The following is a 15,944-nucleotide window of genomic DNA, read 5'->3' on the forward strand; positions in this document are numbered from 1 at the left end:
ATGCTGTAATACGACAGCTTATTCACAATAAGCTTTACGTTATTCAGTGTTGTATATGATTTTGTGACCAATGTGTTGAGTTCAAGGAAATCCAATGACAAGCTGTCGACTGATGATTGGCTCAGTTTGACAGATGTCATCTCCATCTGTTAATGTAAAGCTAGAGAGCCAGTGTTACGTACTGTAATCCTGCACTGCTTGGGCCCATATTCAGTCACTGGTTTAAAACGATTTGTTTTCATACTGGGAAATCTGTAATAATAATGCACTTAGTGTAAGGGACATTGTCCTTCCTGACTGTCCACAAAGCTCAGAGAGAGGCGTGCAGGTTTTTATGATCTTGAAAAGCTTGCAGATAGCTTGAAACTTAAGATTCTTAAAATTATCATAAAACTATGTAAGGTATCATAAATATCTACTGAGAAGTTTCACTAAGTCTCCTATAGAATGGAGAGTCTTGTTCTCAATGGACATGTTAGTACTGAATAGCAAAAAAGGAAACGATGTATGGAAAAGAGCAGATCATCATGCACTGGAGAGTTCAGTGTTTCAACTGGAGGTGGAGAAAGAGAGTGTTGACAAATAAATAAGAGAAAAGCTAGCAAATGCATTACACTTCCATAAATCATACTAAATGTCTGTACAAAATGACGACACATTGATTGTGCAAAGGACTGTATCTCATCCAAACTGTTGTTTCATGAAGTCACATAATTGCATACATCAGCATTCTGCTACTAGATTTATAAAATGGCAAACACCGCTTCAGGCTTGATTTGTGGGATTTAAAAATCAAATAATTTCTCACTTTAATTTTTGGTTTTGTAAACAGTAACATTCAAATAAGTCCTCACTGACAGCCTGGAAAATGTGAAGACATATTAGCGTCAGTAAACTGCAGTGTATCTTATCTTAACATGGGCAGTCAGTCATACAAAAGGCCTGTGTATGAATGTATGAATGGAATCAAATACTGATTGACTCTGTATTTATTCGGCTGTGTGCTTGTGTGTGTGTGTGTGTGTGTGTGTGTGTGTGTGTGTGTGTGTGTGTGTGTGTGTGTGTGTGTGTGTAAAAGGCCCACTTCTCCTCTATCTAAAGATATGCCTGTAAACATTTCCAAATTCCTTCCTTGTCTTTACATTCCTTGTTTTCTCACTGTAGTAACTCATTAAATAAATAAATAAACATAATAGATAACATAGAATACATTCAAGTACATCAGTTCCTCAATACTGGAATGTGAGCAGGTTCTGCTTCAGCAGCTTGCACCACCCTACAGTCTGGTTGTTGGCTGACTGTTTTGTTTGATTGCACAGTACGTGCTCAAACTGTCACTATAATGTTTAAAGTTTTTGGGATCATTTGAGATGTCATGAAGCTCAGTGACACCAGTGTGTTTCTGAGGTAACCTCACCTCACACTGCCCGTCAAAATCATTATTGTTGTGGGTTGCTACACCCACATCTGCAGCAGCTGTGGGCTCACTGGTGACCTCATGTATCTGAGGTTACATGCCCTTGGTAGCTTGTAGGTCATTTTAAAAGACTTCCGAGGTCCACTCATAGTGCAGTGAGGGTGCGGAAGAGCTGAGTGAGGCAGAAGACCGAGGCGGTGAGCGCGGTGCACTGTTTCGCTAGCAGCTTGGTGCTCAGATCCTGGCAGCTGCGCTTGCTGCTGGCTCGCTCTGCGGCCAGACAGAAGTCCCTGAATGAACGGGCCACGTCTGCCAGACCTGCGACTGCCTCAGCGTTCCTCCGGTCGCACCTTTCGCAACCAGAGAACCAGAGGCATATACCTGCCAACTCCACCAGGGTCCGGAAACTGTCAGCCAGGGAGTGGAGCATGTCGTCTGGACTCTGTCCAATCCCCACAACCTTCTGGCAGCCTGACATCAGCCGCCGTGCCTCTATCTGGAGCACCCTCTTGTTTTCTGTAAAGTGGGTAGGGCAGGTGTCCTTTGGGTGTCGACCTCCATGGCCTGCCATAGATCGGTCAGCACCGCTGCTTTCCAGAATGGAAAGGAGCTGGTCCACGTCTACGCGGAGTACTTGGAAACCTGTTGGGGGTTCTGGGTAGCGCTGCTGGCCTAGCCGACTGATGGTGTCCTTGTGCGTTTGAGACAGGAAACAGTCAGAGGCGTCAGACAATGGTGAGAGGAGAGGGCTGAGCTCAGAGGTAGAGGAAGAGAAAAGGATGGAGTGTGGAAAGGAGGGAGAGTTGGTGGAAGAAGTGGAGAGAAAGGAGGGTACGGGTGGCGAGGTCATGAGAGGAAGACCTGTTCCAGAAGTCTGGGTCACGCCGCTGCTCTGTGTGCGGCAGGAGAACTCGTAGACAGTCAGCTCCTCGTCAAAGCTGTCCCCACTGCCGAAGCAGTTGGTGTAGACCGTTGGGCAACCACAAGCATCCAGCGGCATCTGAATCCCTTCCACAACTGACTCACATACAGACACTTGCAAAGAAGTGCAGCCAGTGCAGCCAAACTCAGACTTCAAGGGTGGGGTAGTTCCCACCTCAACTGGGCTCTTTATCTGTGATGGATCTTCACAGATGGTAAACACCCTGCAGCTTGAAGAAAGTATTTTTGATGAGTCTGAAGTCTGCTCTGGAGTCCTACAAAGACCCATCAAAGGTCTGTCGCTACTGGTCCGTCTTACTTTCTGTGACTGACTATGGAAAGGGAGACCTGGCCCATTTAGATTCTGTGTGGTAACCACTATTGGAGGGGGGATAGAACGTGACCGATTGTCCATTTTATAACCTGGAGTGTCTTCACCTGGACTTGTGACCTTAATCTTTAATTCTGGAGAATATTTTATAGGGCCAGGAGTGTCCATCTTTTGGCCTGACGAGTCTTTTTGGAGGCTGTTCACAATTGAAGCAGGAGGCTCCGTTATTGGTCCTGGTGTGTTCTTGATAGGTCCAGTGTAAGGAAGCTGATTTTGGTGTTGGAGTTTGGGCTCAGTCTGGACAGGCAATGGAGAGCATATTTCCTTCACTTCTGACACAGAAAGAAAACTCTTTGCTGAGTTTGTTTTCACAAAAAACTCCCCGTCCACCTCGGATCCTGTAACTGTTGTATCCGAGTCATCTGACTCCACTGATTCTGCAGTGGTCATTTCATAGTCTATGGTTTGTGTGGTGTCGTCAACGTCCGTGACTTTGATGGTGATCTCTTGCCTACTGTTGTCCTTAGCAGAACTTTGAGTTACATCCCCAACCCCAGCTTGGTGGAGGGTTTCCTGGGACCGCGATAAATAAAGGGGCAAATTTTGAATCTTACCCCTTAGTGTGGAAGAAGATAAGCGACCCATAAAGCTAGGGGAACAGGCCTGGAAGAGGAAGTGAGACGGAGAAGGAGGTGCTTTGGAGAGATTGTATATTGTGGCTGTGTTAGCTTTCACTAAACTAGGACTAACTAAACCATCTTTGGCTTCAGCACTTGGCATAGAGCAATCACTTCTGGGTTTGTCTACATTTTGATTTAAACATGAAGCACTTTCAAGTGTCTCACTTGGCAATCTGGTACCTGCATTAAATGTTGGAGATGTAGCACTTGTTGCAGCTCCAAGCTTTGCAGTGATAGAGCTTATAGCTCGAGTATAATCAGAGTTTACTGAATTAATTCTTGAATGAGCTTCAGTGTTGGTAAGAGATTTGATAGTAATTTGAGACTCTCCTTTACTTGCAGGAGCTGAATTTGCACTCATGCTATGCTTTGTAGCTATAGCAAAATCACCTTTCTTACTTGAAATAGAATTTAAGGAGTTACTCACCTCATCATCATCAAAAACATTGTCCGAATTGGTGCTGTCAGTAACTTCATCGCTAGTAGAGCTAACAAGACCGATTGCGTCATCCTCATTAACACTGGTGGTGATGTCTAAATATAATTGTGCTTTTTTAGTGTGACTTTGTTTGCCAAGTGACATCTCAGAATAAGATAAAGACATTTTGGTTGAGGTTCCCGTGTTTTCGCTGCGGTCTTCTCCCCTAACAAAACAGTCACTTTGGGATTTGTGAAGAACTGGTATTGGAGGTAGAGGCGATGAGGGTGGAGGGGGTGGTGGTGAGTATGATTGAGGGTTTGACTTTTCACACACACCTTCAAGCATATGTTTCTCTACATATGAGTTTTTCTCTAGAGCAATCAGATGCACTCCTAAAAGGCCATTACTACTCTTTTTATTCACGTCTATCAAACATGTAGACAAGGTGTTGGACTCCGGCTGCCTCTCAGTACCTATGAGTGGTCTCTTTGAACTCGCTGAGTAACCTCTCACCTCCTCTTTCACCCCCTGACCTTCCTCCTCAGTGCTTTCTGGCAAAAACATATGATTAGTGAATGGCCCATTCACAGACACACCTGCTGTCTCCTCCTTCTCTCCCTCCCCTTTCCCCATACCCGTCATCTCCTGTTCCTCCCCTTCTACCAGTTCTTCCTTTCCATTGCACCTCCGATCAGCACTCTCCTTCCCGTCTGGATCCACCCGATAGCGGACTACGGTGATTGTAGGAGATGCTGCCTTCACCAGATCTGTGACCGATTTGGATTCCATTGCATCAGGTTCCATTTCCATTTCATGTTTCCTGCTCCTGGGGGCCTGTGGATCTCTAGTCTGCTCATGAGACCCCAAACCACAAGGAGAGCTAGATCCAAGCAAGCGGGGTTTAGATAGGATGGGTTTTGACTCGAGCTGAGCCGCTTCCCCTTCAGAATGATTCAAAGAGGAGACAGTGGGACTGGGATTCTGGGTTTGCGCTGAAGGTTCAGGGTCTGAACTCAGCATCTGTGCATCATTGGCATCTGCCAAAATGTTCTTACGAAGCCTACTAGAGATTATGTCCTGCTTTTCTGGATTTGGCTCTGGATATGACACCCTAGAGGTGAAATCAGTTTCCATGAAGGAACGGCGCTTACGGGATCTTTTTCTGAGCTGGAACAATGTTTCTCTGCCTCCCCCTTCCTCGTTTCCTTCTTTTATATCTTCTTCCACTTCTCCTTCTTTGTCTGCGTCTGTCACTGAGACTCTGATGTCACTCAGGCTGAGTGTGCTGAGGAAGTCCAGTTTCATCTCTGTGCGAATATCTGCAAGGTAGTAAAAATGTCTGTCAAACTTGGACCTGTATATATAAATTAGCTTTATATGTTTCACAAACTAACTATTCCTGTGTTCTGTAGAGTACATAGAAGCAGGTAGCAGGGACAATAGAAAATGTGTTTGGGACAAACAGAGATCTTCCCCCGGGATTTTTATGTGCATGTATAATTACTTAGCAGCTACAACGTTAGCAGTGAGCTGTTAGCAGCCGGCAGAACAGCACAGTCCTGCTTGGCTAAATAACGGAGCTAACAGCTAACGCTGATGGAGGCTGCATCTTGTTACATTATGATGCGTTCAAGCTCTATTTAGTAATTTAGCGAACATAAATTATAACTATAATTATGTGTTCAAATGTATCTTGTAATATTTGGTGAGAATACATACAGTTGTTAGAAGATGTTTTCATAGCAATATAATAGATATGAAAGCATGATGACTTGTTGACTTCCTACCACCAGCTGCAAGCAGCTGACAATACAACTGGCAAGAATTTTTTACAAACCATTTTTTTCTTAATCATTTGAATTGTGTGTTTTAAAGTAAAGCGGTAACATTTTTTATGGCTAACACTGACTTTGGGACTATTAAAAGTTAGTCTGGAGACTCCAGCACCTCTTAACTGTACAGTGATGATTACAGTCTCTCGCTCCACCTCCCTACACTCGTATTTTGAGTGTAATTAATTATAAAAGAGTAAAAAAAGAGACAAAATGTGAAAAAACAAAGTTAAAGATAAATTTGTCTTTTCTTATTGATATTGCAATAATATATTTTCTTTTGGACACGATAATGGTGTAGTGGAAATCTGATATTGTGACAGCCCTACCAAAGGTGTTGTTTTCACTGGAGATGGGGGAGACAACTTTTCCAAATCTTATTTTTGTCTCCCACACCCACCCACCCACCCACACACACACACACACACACACAATCACACACACAAACACACACACACACACACGGAAGAAGTACTAAGATCATTTCTAGTAAGTAGAAATACTCTGTTACACGTAAAAGGCATGCATTCAAAGTACAAAGAAATTAGCATCAAAATACACTTGAAGTATTAAAGTAAAATCACTTGTTGGGCAGTTGGGAGTTTATATTATAATACATCATATTATTGAAATATTATTACTGATGCTTTATTACGTAGGCAGCATTTTAAGATGACAGCTGGTGAGGGTGTAGCACATTTATGTACTGTTGGATAGTTTAATCTGTAATCATATTTTATAAACTGATCACATAGTTTGTTTATAAAATCTTAATCTTTAAAGTAACTAGTAACTAAAGCTGTCAGATAACTGTACAAGGGTAAAAAGTATATTTTGCGATTGTAAATATTTCCTTTGAAATGTAGTGGAGTAGAAGTACAAAGTAGCATAACATTTAAATACTCAAGTAAAGTGAAAGCACCTTAGTACAGTACTTGAGTGTACTATTAAATGTACTTGGTTACTTTCCACCACTGTCTATACACTAAAGTCAGAGGACCCCATCCAGGTTACAGGTAGAGTAGTTAAGTGTGATCTACTACTTTCCTGGCAATTATCTAACATTTAACCACTAGGTGGCAGCAAAAGCAGCATTAGCAGCCTGCGTTTCCATCACTTTACAGGGCTTGAAAATGACAGAAGATTCAGCTTCACAATGAAAACAAAATCACCTCTTGGCATGCCCCCAAAGGTTGGGTCTTCAGGGGAGGTGAAGCGATCTCTGGCGTCAAAGAACTCCTCGTCAGAGCTGCTATCTCCAAAGCCAGGTGGTGGCTGAAGGATGGGGATGGGCTCCAGGTAAACCGCCTTAGCTGGATCTTCCTCCACCTTCTCCCAATCTCCTCCCTCATTATGATGCGGGGGGCAGGGAAGGCCGTGAGCGCTGTCGGGGGTGATGTTGGAGCAGAGTTTGTAGTAGCAGCGAGCGTCGCTTTGGTCGAAGTTGAACACAAACTCCAAGTGGGAGGAGGACGGGGACGGGGACAGTGGATGTTCTCTAAAACTGCCCTCTGCGCTTACGCTTCCTCTGTCACCTGCTCTTCTCACATACTCACCCGTTTCTTTCAACATCTTCCCCCTCCTCTTCCTCCTCCTCAACTCCTCTTCTTCATCTTCATCGTCCTCGCTGGCCTCCGGAGGGCTCGGGAGGAAGTCCACAAGGCGGGAGAGCTCGGCAAAACACATGGAGTTGTCGTCAGAGCAGGGGTTTTCTGGACATTTCTGCACGCGGTGGAGGCTGGGAGAGGGGGAGACGGGTGCGAGGAGTTGTGAATCGTCTCCGTCGCCTGACCTCCTGCAGCCACCTCCTCGTCTGTCGTTAGTTGTGAGGTGGATGAGGGGATGGGCGTGAGCTGGCGGTGGGGCGAGGAGGTTGGGATGAAGGTGCCTGTGGGAGTAATGATGAATCTGAATGGGAGAAAGGCTATTAGCATGAGTTTGTGAGGGAGCATTGGGGAAGATGGAGGAGGAAGAACATGAAATTAGGTCGTCTTCCTCCAAAGCATCGAGGGAGTCGCTTGAGGGGCTGGTGATGACACGAGAGTCAGTGTTACAAGAATCAGATGCTTCTGATACTGACGGCTCCTCCGGTGCTTGCACCTCTTCTCCACCTTGACCTTCTTGTCCCACATTTTCCCACCGTTCCCCAGAATCATTGTCCCTTACCTCGGCCTGTGTTTGCCCACCATCCTGCGCTCTCTCCGTCTCCTCCTTGTGCGGTGTTGCCTCATTCTTACTCTCTCTATTCTTATCCAGTGGAAACCTTTCCTTTTCGGTGTCAGCATCCTTTTCTTCCTTTTGCTTTTTATTCTCATCCCAAGGTTTATCTCCCTTTTCTTTGCCATCTTTATTTCTTCTTCTGTTTCTGTCTTTTCTTTTTCTTCCGTCTGGGTCTGAGGAGGATCTGAGACGAGGGCACGGCCTCTCATCATGAGACACCTTGTTGACCAGCGCTTCCATGTCCAAGTCTGAGGAGGTGTCTGAGTCGCTGCCACACCGTGACACATAACCTGTAAACATACACCAACATGAAAATAAGACATCAGTTATTACCTCCACCAAGGAGGTTATATTTTTTGGTTCGTTTGTCTGTTTGTCAGCAGGATTACAGAAAAAACGTCCAGCCAAATTTTCATGAAACTTGGTGGAAGGGTGAAGCATGGGCCAAAGAAGAACCTTTAAAATTTTGGAGCGGATCCGAAACACAGGGCTGATACATGCATTATTTTTCACTTATAGAAAAGTTCTTGGCAGAGGTCTGCGCTCTCTGAGTGCCCCTCTGAGGCACTCAGAGAGCTTGAGAAAGCATTCTGGTGTGTGACTTTATGGACGTGTGTATCATTTTATATCTGTACATTACTGTAAATGTGTACCTTCCTCAGCAGACACTCTGTGCTTCTTGGAGGCATGTATCCAGGGAAAGATGTTGAGGTTGGGGTCAACAAACACTCGACAGTACCCTGCTATAAGGCAGGACATATCTTTGGCGGCTGCTGACTCCAATAGTAATGTGATGGGCTATGTATGAGAAAGGAGACGAGATGATATGAGATGAGACAAGTGAAGAGGGGGAATGGAAAGACAATTTCAGCAGTGGAAAAACACTTAGCATACAGTTATACTGTCGTATCCAAAAGGGTCATAATATTGATGAAAAAGCAGTACTACTTCTTTTCATGCTGAAGTCTGCACATTGTTTACAGGTGGGGGCACACACAATAATGCAAACAGGTCAGGAAAAAACATTTTAAAGTAAATAATCACAATTGGGCACACAAAGGGTGAACATATTGCTAAGTACTATGCAAACTTATATAACCCCAATATGTAGCAGTGCTTGTAATGCTGATTCAGTTCCTTCAAAGTATAAACACTTTTTAATTTACAGTATTGTACGGAAGCCCTGGGAGGTGAGAGAGAAAAAAAGATGATCTAAAAAGTTTTCTATACTGTGTTTATGACTTAAGAAAAGGTAAAAAAGGTTTTGCCAGGATAATATTTCTAAAGAATGTTTCATCAATGAGAAAGGTGGACAAAAAGGTTTTGACAGAGCTTAAGGAAAGAAATGACTGTAATGTTACACAACTCACTAACACATAATACCCTGTTTATCACTTTAGTTCTATTTAAAACACGGGTAGTGGTGCACTTCAGCCTCTTGTGGCCAAAATAAGTATTAAAACAACAAACACTATTTAACCTTTTTTTCCAGTAAAAAGTAACTTAAACAATTGTCAAGTTATTAAGTCATAAACACAGCACCGAAAACAGTTTAGATCAGACTCACTTAGGCGTGCATGTGTATTCCTGCTCTTACCTTGATGTCCTGCAGGTATATTTTGACCAGGCTGACCTTGTCGGATTCAGGCAGCAGCTCGATGCGTGTGATGCAGGTGAACTCTGTGAGGGCGGACAGGATGCTCAGTTTGTGGTTGACCACCTGACTGACCCCGTAGCGCGCCCCCACCAACAAGGTCACCATGGACTCCCGGTCCTGAAGCTGGAGGAGCAAGGGAGGGGTCGTTGAACAGAAAGACGGAGTAGGAGAAATTGTAGACGGTGAGAGGATTGAAACAGTCAACCACATCAACAAAAGTTAAATAAAGAGTTTGCAGTTAGAACCCTACCATCATTGTGGCACTGAAGGATTTCCCTCCAAATGACTTGAGATCACTCAGCTCCTCCAGGTAGTTGATCCGTGTCTGATCCACTGACAGACCCTTCTGCTTGGGGTCGTTCTGTGATTGGCTCTTCTTCATGTGGTAGCCGATGGCTTTCTTCAGATCTTTCTCTCGCATGTTTCTCAACAAGGTGGATGACACAAAGTTCTCTATGCCCCACGTCTTCCTAGAGCAAACACAGAAACACAGACTGAGAGGGTCTGTTTGTGTCTACAGGACTATTATTGAACTGAAACCACATCTGGGATGTGTGAAATGACACTAAATATGAAAGGGATCCCCATCATCCCAAAACAGTTTCCTTCCTTGGAGACTAGAAAATGAATTTCAAATCTTGAAATGCATCTAAAGGGCTGAGTGCTACAAGGCTGCAGTTGTACTATGACTATAACTTGTGTAACCGTGTGACTGTTAGGCAGGGCGCTGCTCAATAAAACATGTTTAATAAATATTTATTATTGTCCCTCCAAAAAGGTAGGACCAGCATGAGACCCCACTTTGCTCTGTGGTCTTTACTCGGAGTAGAATGGTGTATTAATTATAGCTTCATTTAGTGGATATAAATAGAATTTAAAATGTGTGCGTGTGTCTCACGTGATCATCTTCAGGTTGGTTTTTGGGGACTGTCCACAGCTCGCCAATCTCTCCTGGATGTGCAGCGCGGCGAGTCGCAGGGCCGTGTTACACCGCATCTCTATTGCAAAGCGCTCTTGCAGCACATCATTCACCCCCTAACGCACACAAACAGTACACAACAGTACAAATGGTGGCTGGTACTTAATGGCTACGTCTCATTTTCAGCATTTACTTTTGTACTAGTGAGTTGAGGAAAAATGATCCACAACAATGAGAGGTAACTGCATCTGGTAAGCACAAAACAACTGACTGCAAACAGCGCAGGAATCAAAATATGGTTAGATTTTTTGCTAAAACGTATCATTACGAAATAAAGATGATTGCACAATGAAATGGCTATATAATTATGACACCATTAGCTGTTGTTTCAACTGTACTATTCTGTCTGCAACCAGGGAAAACACAAAGGAAGTGCGTCAACCATTACACAACCACACTGGAAAAGGATAACGCTTTACCAAAGAGTATCAATGTAAGTTCTGCAGAAATGGAACAACAGAAGTAACTGTGAAAATAAAATGTACTGTGTCCTGTGCAGTGTTGCCAACTCTTTTCCAATGAAAGTATCTAACACTAGCTCTAAGAGCTTAGCTGTAGGTTGCAGCGGGAGAGACCCAAAGAAGAGGCGTGGACTGTGATCATTTGGGATTGGGAATTAATTACAATATAATATACAATATAGTTCTCGCTTTTTCCCTGATGGTCTGAAAAGGTCCCTAAATGTGTCACTAGTTGTAGGCTCTGAGGAAAACGGAAAGAGAGCCGGCTGTCTTTGCAACAGCTTGGACACGCTGGGAATAGACTTCTATTGCCACATTAAGGGTCAAATAGAAAACCTACACATTCGAACAAGTATCAAATCAGATTTGTGATATGAAGAATGAACTGTTGCAGCCTGAAGTTTATCAGAGTACCTGCAGGTAGAGGTATTCAAAGGCAGCGGGATCCTCCTGCAGCAGCGTGTGGAGGGTTTTGGGCATGAAACAAACACGGAACAGACATCTGTAGTCATGGGCCTCTTTCTTCTGGACCACCTGAACACAAACACGTGCACACATTGCTTCAAATGTATTTCTTTGAATGCAGGAAAAAACTTTAGTACAGTAACAGATTAAACTCACTTTCAAATGGCATGGACGGATTATGAACCGAATAATGGGCCCCGGGCACAGACATGCAAAGGGTCCTTTGTCCCTTTTTAATATTGATTTTGTATTTCTTGGTGGTCATGTCGAGTCTCTTCCTGTTTGGTACGCGTCTCTTTGAGTGACATTTTGTAGATGAATGCAGCACACAGATTCTGTGCTGCCAGTTACAAACCAATCAACTAATGAATCAACAGTAGTAGTGGAGAGAGATGCAAACTGACGTAGATAAATGTAAATATTAGAAATGAACCACAGAAAAGTCTTGGGGATGCTGTGGCTCTCCTAGGAGCAGCCACAGCATCCTCCCTGGTGCCTATGTTTGGGCCTGTTAGGTAATCTATTCATGCCAAATGTAGCTGTCGTGTAGATTTAGATGTAGATTTGAGAAGACATTTAAAAGAGTGTAATGTGCGTACCTGCTGTATCCTCTCCTCATCATGCAGCAGCAGTAGTTTGGTAATGCTGTGCTGCTGCTCCAGCACCAGGGAGAAGTGTTCAATGTGGCTCAGAGAAAGCTTTTCCTTCAGTGTCATCACAATGTCCTGACACACAGAGAACATTACATCTTGAGAGACAATATTTTATGACATCAGAAAATTGCTGAGCTGCGGTTTGCAGGGAAAAATCTGAGGAGATGGCAGATCTGGGAAAATGAAGTACAGTATTTATAATACAAATACAAATGGATTGAATTACATCCATTTTAGATTTTAAATCAGACTCTCTGTTATGTTGTTTTATTTAAATATAAATCAATCAAACTTTATTTGTGCAGTAACTTTCACACAGGTTAGTTCTGTCCTGTGTGCTTCACAGACAAGCCATAAATAAGACAGAACAAGTGTCGAGTATAAAAACTATAGACAACAACAATTTAACAATTTGAGAACAATAAAAATGATGAAAATGAAATAAAATGGATTTAAAAGCTAAAACAACAGTAATAGTACAAAATCGTTAAATACAAACTACAATAAAATAACAATAAAATAGCACAAAGCACAAAAATATGACTGAGTCCAATCATGACTAAATATGATGAAGTAAGTAAAATAATGTAATTAATGTCTATAAACCATTCCTATTCAAAGGCCTTGCTGAATAGCTGAATAGCTAAGATTTAAGTTTACATTTAACACTTCCAGCAGCTGTCAGATCCTCAGACGGACTGTTCCAGCGGCTCGGAGCATTATAGCTAAAAGCTGACTCACCAAAGGTTTCAGTCCTGCACTTTGGAACAACGAGCAGACTGCCAGAGGACTATAAACCCCAACGCAGCAGTGACACTACATCACAGCATGAGCATGACAATTGGCTTCAGCTCTTGACTTGATTAAGAATCACAGAGAATAGTCCCGTTACATAAGCACATCAGGAATCTCAGCTTCATCTCTGAACCCCCTGAACTCTGCTACAGCTTTCAAGTATCCGGTATAAATAATAAATAACATGGTAGGTTGCATTATGGGGTTGTACCTTGACTGTGGTGCTGGGGTCAAATTTAAAGGCCTTGGTCTGCCCGTTCTCCAGATACACCTTCAGAACATTAGGCAGGAAGAGCAGCGAGTTGCCCTGCAAAGCAGACACAGGGTCAGGGTGGGGTCAGGGTGGGGTCAGAGGAAACTGTGAGCATCGTAAAACTTGCTGGTTCAAGTGGATTATATGAGATTTGAGTTAGAGACGAGAAAAGAAAGCGGTTTGTGTCTCTGTGTTTGAGACGTAGATTTATGGGATGGCTTCTTTAACATGTCTGTTTGTCTGTTGTGTAGAAAAAGATTACGTTTATTAATGTAACCCTTGTCAAGACCAGAGATTACAAAGTGAATTACAAGAAAGAAAAGACAGAAGAAGAGAAATATAAACATACATGTTACATAAATCACCTACATTTAATAAGGTTACAAAAGCCTTTTGATATGAAAACATTTCCAGCGAAAGAAGATACTGAGTTTGCAAGTCTGAATTTGTCAGAGTAACAACAAAAGCTCTTTAGTCTTAAATCTTGATGGAAACAGCCAACAGCTTCCTGCCTGACGACATCAGACACTAACTCAAAGATACGGTCTGGGGCCATGAAGGGCTTTGAAAGTAAAGAGTTAAATCATGAATTTCGATTCTGTAATAAACTGGAAGCCAATATAAAGACAATGTGTTATATCAATAAAGGCAGAAAACCTTAGTTAGATCCAAATGTAGTGTACATTTAACCACATTTCCAGAATATTGGCAAAATAATATCCAAGCATTACCATTATGTTTAGTAACGAGTCTGGTAATAAACAGCTGGGGGAGCTTATGTGCCGTTATACCATACCAAGAAGAAGAAGGAGGAGCAATGAGCCGATACAATTAAAGAGCGCCAGTCGAAGCTTACATGGGGAAGCCATGTGGACAACATGATGGAGACATGACATCTCTGTTTGTGTCACGTATTAGTTTCAGGAACTTTACAGTCTCCTCATCGCTCCGCACAGATCTCATGTTTCCGTCTGCTGCTATTTTTAGTCACTTCAGTGAAGATTCAGTGGGTGTTCAAGTCACATGCAGTGTGTGCGTCATGATTTATTTGCTAAGTCTGTTTCCATTGCACATGTTCACATTCTGCTTTTATTGATACACTAACTGTTCCATCTAAGCCGAGCTTAAAAACCTTTTTTGCGATTTTTCTTTGTTTTTCCACTTTTGTGCAAATTGAAAATACACATAAAAACATGTGCATGGAAATGCTCCTAACCACATGGATTTCAGTTTTAATAGAATTAAATAGAATATATTTAACAAGCACTTCTGCTTTTACAACTACAATGATTGTAATTTTGAATCACCAAAATGAAATGACATATTACAGCAGAGAGAGAAGTTCAGCTCTTCTCACATCATCTGGCCTGTTTCTGTCTGCCGGCTTGTTCACTGTGGTGAGTCATCATCCCTGTTCTCTTATCATTTTAGAAAGCGTTTTTCTGCATAGACACTGTGATGTAATGCAACATTAATGTCAGTATGCTTTGAAGTTCAAATGGAGAGCTTTAAAATTTCAGACAGCCCCTCCCGTGTCACCCTCTCATCTTCCATTTCTCTTGTTTCCTCTCCATTTTAATGATGTTTCTCTCTCTCTCTCTCTCTCTCTCTCTCTCTCTCTCTCTCTCTCTCTCTCTCTCTCTCTCCCTAATCTCTTGCTTATTGTCCCCTAATCACAGACATTAGGAGGATGAGGAATCGATCAGTGTTTTCTCAGTGATTAGTAATGGGCACTCCAGCCTCTGTGGTTTTCCTCGTGCAGCTAATTTCACATCCGCTGGCAGGATGGGAACTCTGACACACCAGAGCCTTATGGGAGGAAGAGTGCTCACTGCACAGTCTGGGATACAAACATCTCCCCTCATTTTGAAAAGGTACAACTGGCAATAATAAAAAGCATCGTGTGTATCCTTAAGGTCTAACACATGTGTTGAGTGTTTCATTCTTTATAAAACATTTGCAAAATGTAAATCCACCATTGTTTATGTCCATGTTTACTAGCTTGCTGTCTTCAAGAAAAACAGCTCCAAAGCGCTACTAGAGGTCTAAAACTCCACAGGAAAACTCAGTAGTTCCCGACCCTCCCAGGGGGTCCCGGGATATATCACAAGATGAGAAAGAATAAGAGAAAAATACATATTTTGTTACACAAATGAAATATTTGACTTTTCACCTCATCAGGCCTCTGAGAACGGACAACCCTTAATAACAGGTGTAAATGTATTTGGTGTTATTATCCAGATACTATGTGGGGTCTTAAAGACACCTATGTATTAATGGATGACCTGACGGGGCCCAAAGTATTGCTGCTCAGTGTTGTTGAGTGGAATTCATCTGCTATCAGCATATAACATATGTAACAAACGTTAAATAAGTTCATACCTGTCCTCTGTAACATGAGACTGTGGTTTCACATTGTTAATGATGAATCTCATGTGTCTGAAGGAAACACTTCCAAACAGACCATAATAAGCTCACAATGAAGAGAGGGAATAACTGCAGGCCATGTTCTCACCTGAGAGTGTCCGTTGACCTCCACCTCCTCAGCAAAGTGGACTTTGACCGGGTTGGACCGGAGCTTGGCTCGCTTCTCTGGTGTGATGAACGAGGACTTTGGGCCCTGGGAGGGAACACATCAATACATCAGGCTGGTGTAGGATGTTTTGTAATTATTTAATGAGGACTGAATGCATTCAAATATATTTTCAGTCAAGCACAGTGAAGTGGCATCTATGAGGGAAATGAAAAGATGCATGCATGAAGTTGAACCAAACGCATCTTATTATTTAACAGGTTGATAATCTGTATACCTTGTTTTGTCTTGCAGTTAAAATCATTTTGCCTGTTTCAATATCTCTA

At 42.7% G+C, this 15,944-nt stretch overlaps 1 protein-coding gene across 2 annotated transcripts in view; it reads right to left on the minus strand.

Moving 5' to 3' along the window:
• Positions 1–1,038: 1,038 nt before the first annotated feature.
• The window catches only part of frmpd1a (FERM and PDZ domain containing 1a), a 41,316-nt gene continuing 26,410 nt past the window's right edge, over positions 1,039–15,944 (minus strand). For both annotated transcript variants that reach the window (XM_029439541.1, XM_029439534.1), the window contains exons 7-16: positions 15,601–15,705; positions 13,044–13,139; positions 11,984–12,109; positions 11,334–11,453; positions 10,378–10,514; positions 9,730–9,949; positions 9,420–9,602; positions 8,476–8,620; positions 6,775–8,112; positions 1,039–5,089 (exon numbers count right to left, since the gene is read on the minus strand). In XM_029439541.1, the coding sequence (XP_029295401.1) occupies positions 1,563–5,089; positions 6,775–8,112; positions 8,476–8,620; positions 9,420–9,602; positions 9,730–9,949; positions 10,378–10,514; positions 11,334–11,453; positions 11,984–12,109; positions 13,044–13,139; positions 15,601–15,705 (5,997 nt within the window). In that variant the 3' untranslated portion in view covers positions 1,039–1,562. The remainder of the gene's footprint in view (positions 5,090–6,774; positions 8,113–8,475; positions 8,621–9,419; positions 9,603–9,729; positions 9,950–10,377; positions 10,515–11,333; positions 11,454–11,983; positions 12,110–13,043; positions 13,140–15,600; positions 15,706–15,944) is intronic.

Source organism: Cottoperca gobio, chromosome 1 (genome assembly GCF_900634415.1).
Source record: "Cottoperca gobio chromosome 1, fCotGob3.1, whole genome shotgun sequence".
Taxonomy (NCBI): Eukaryota; Metazoa; Chordata; class Actinopteri; order Perciformes; family Bovichtidae; genus Cottoperca; species Cottoperca gobio.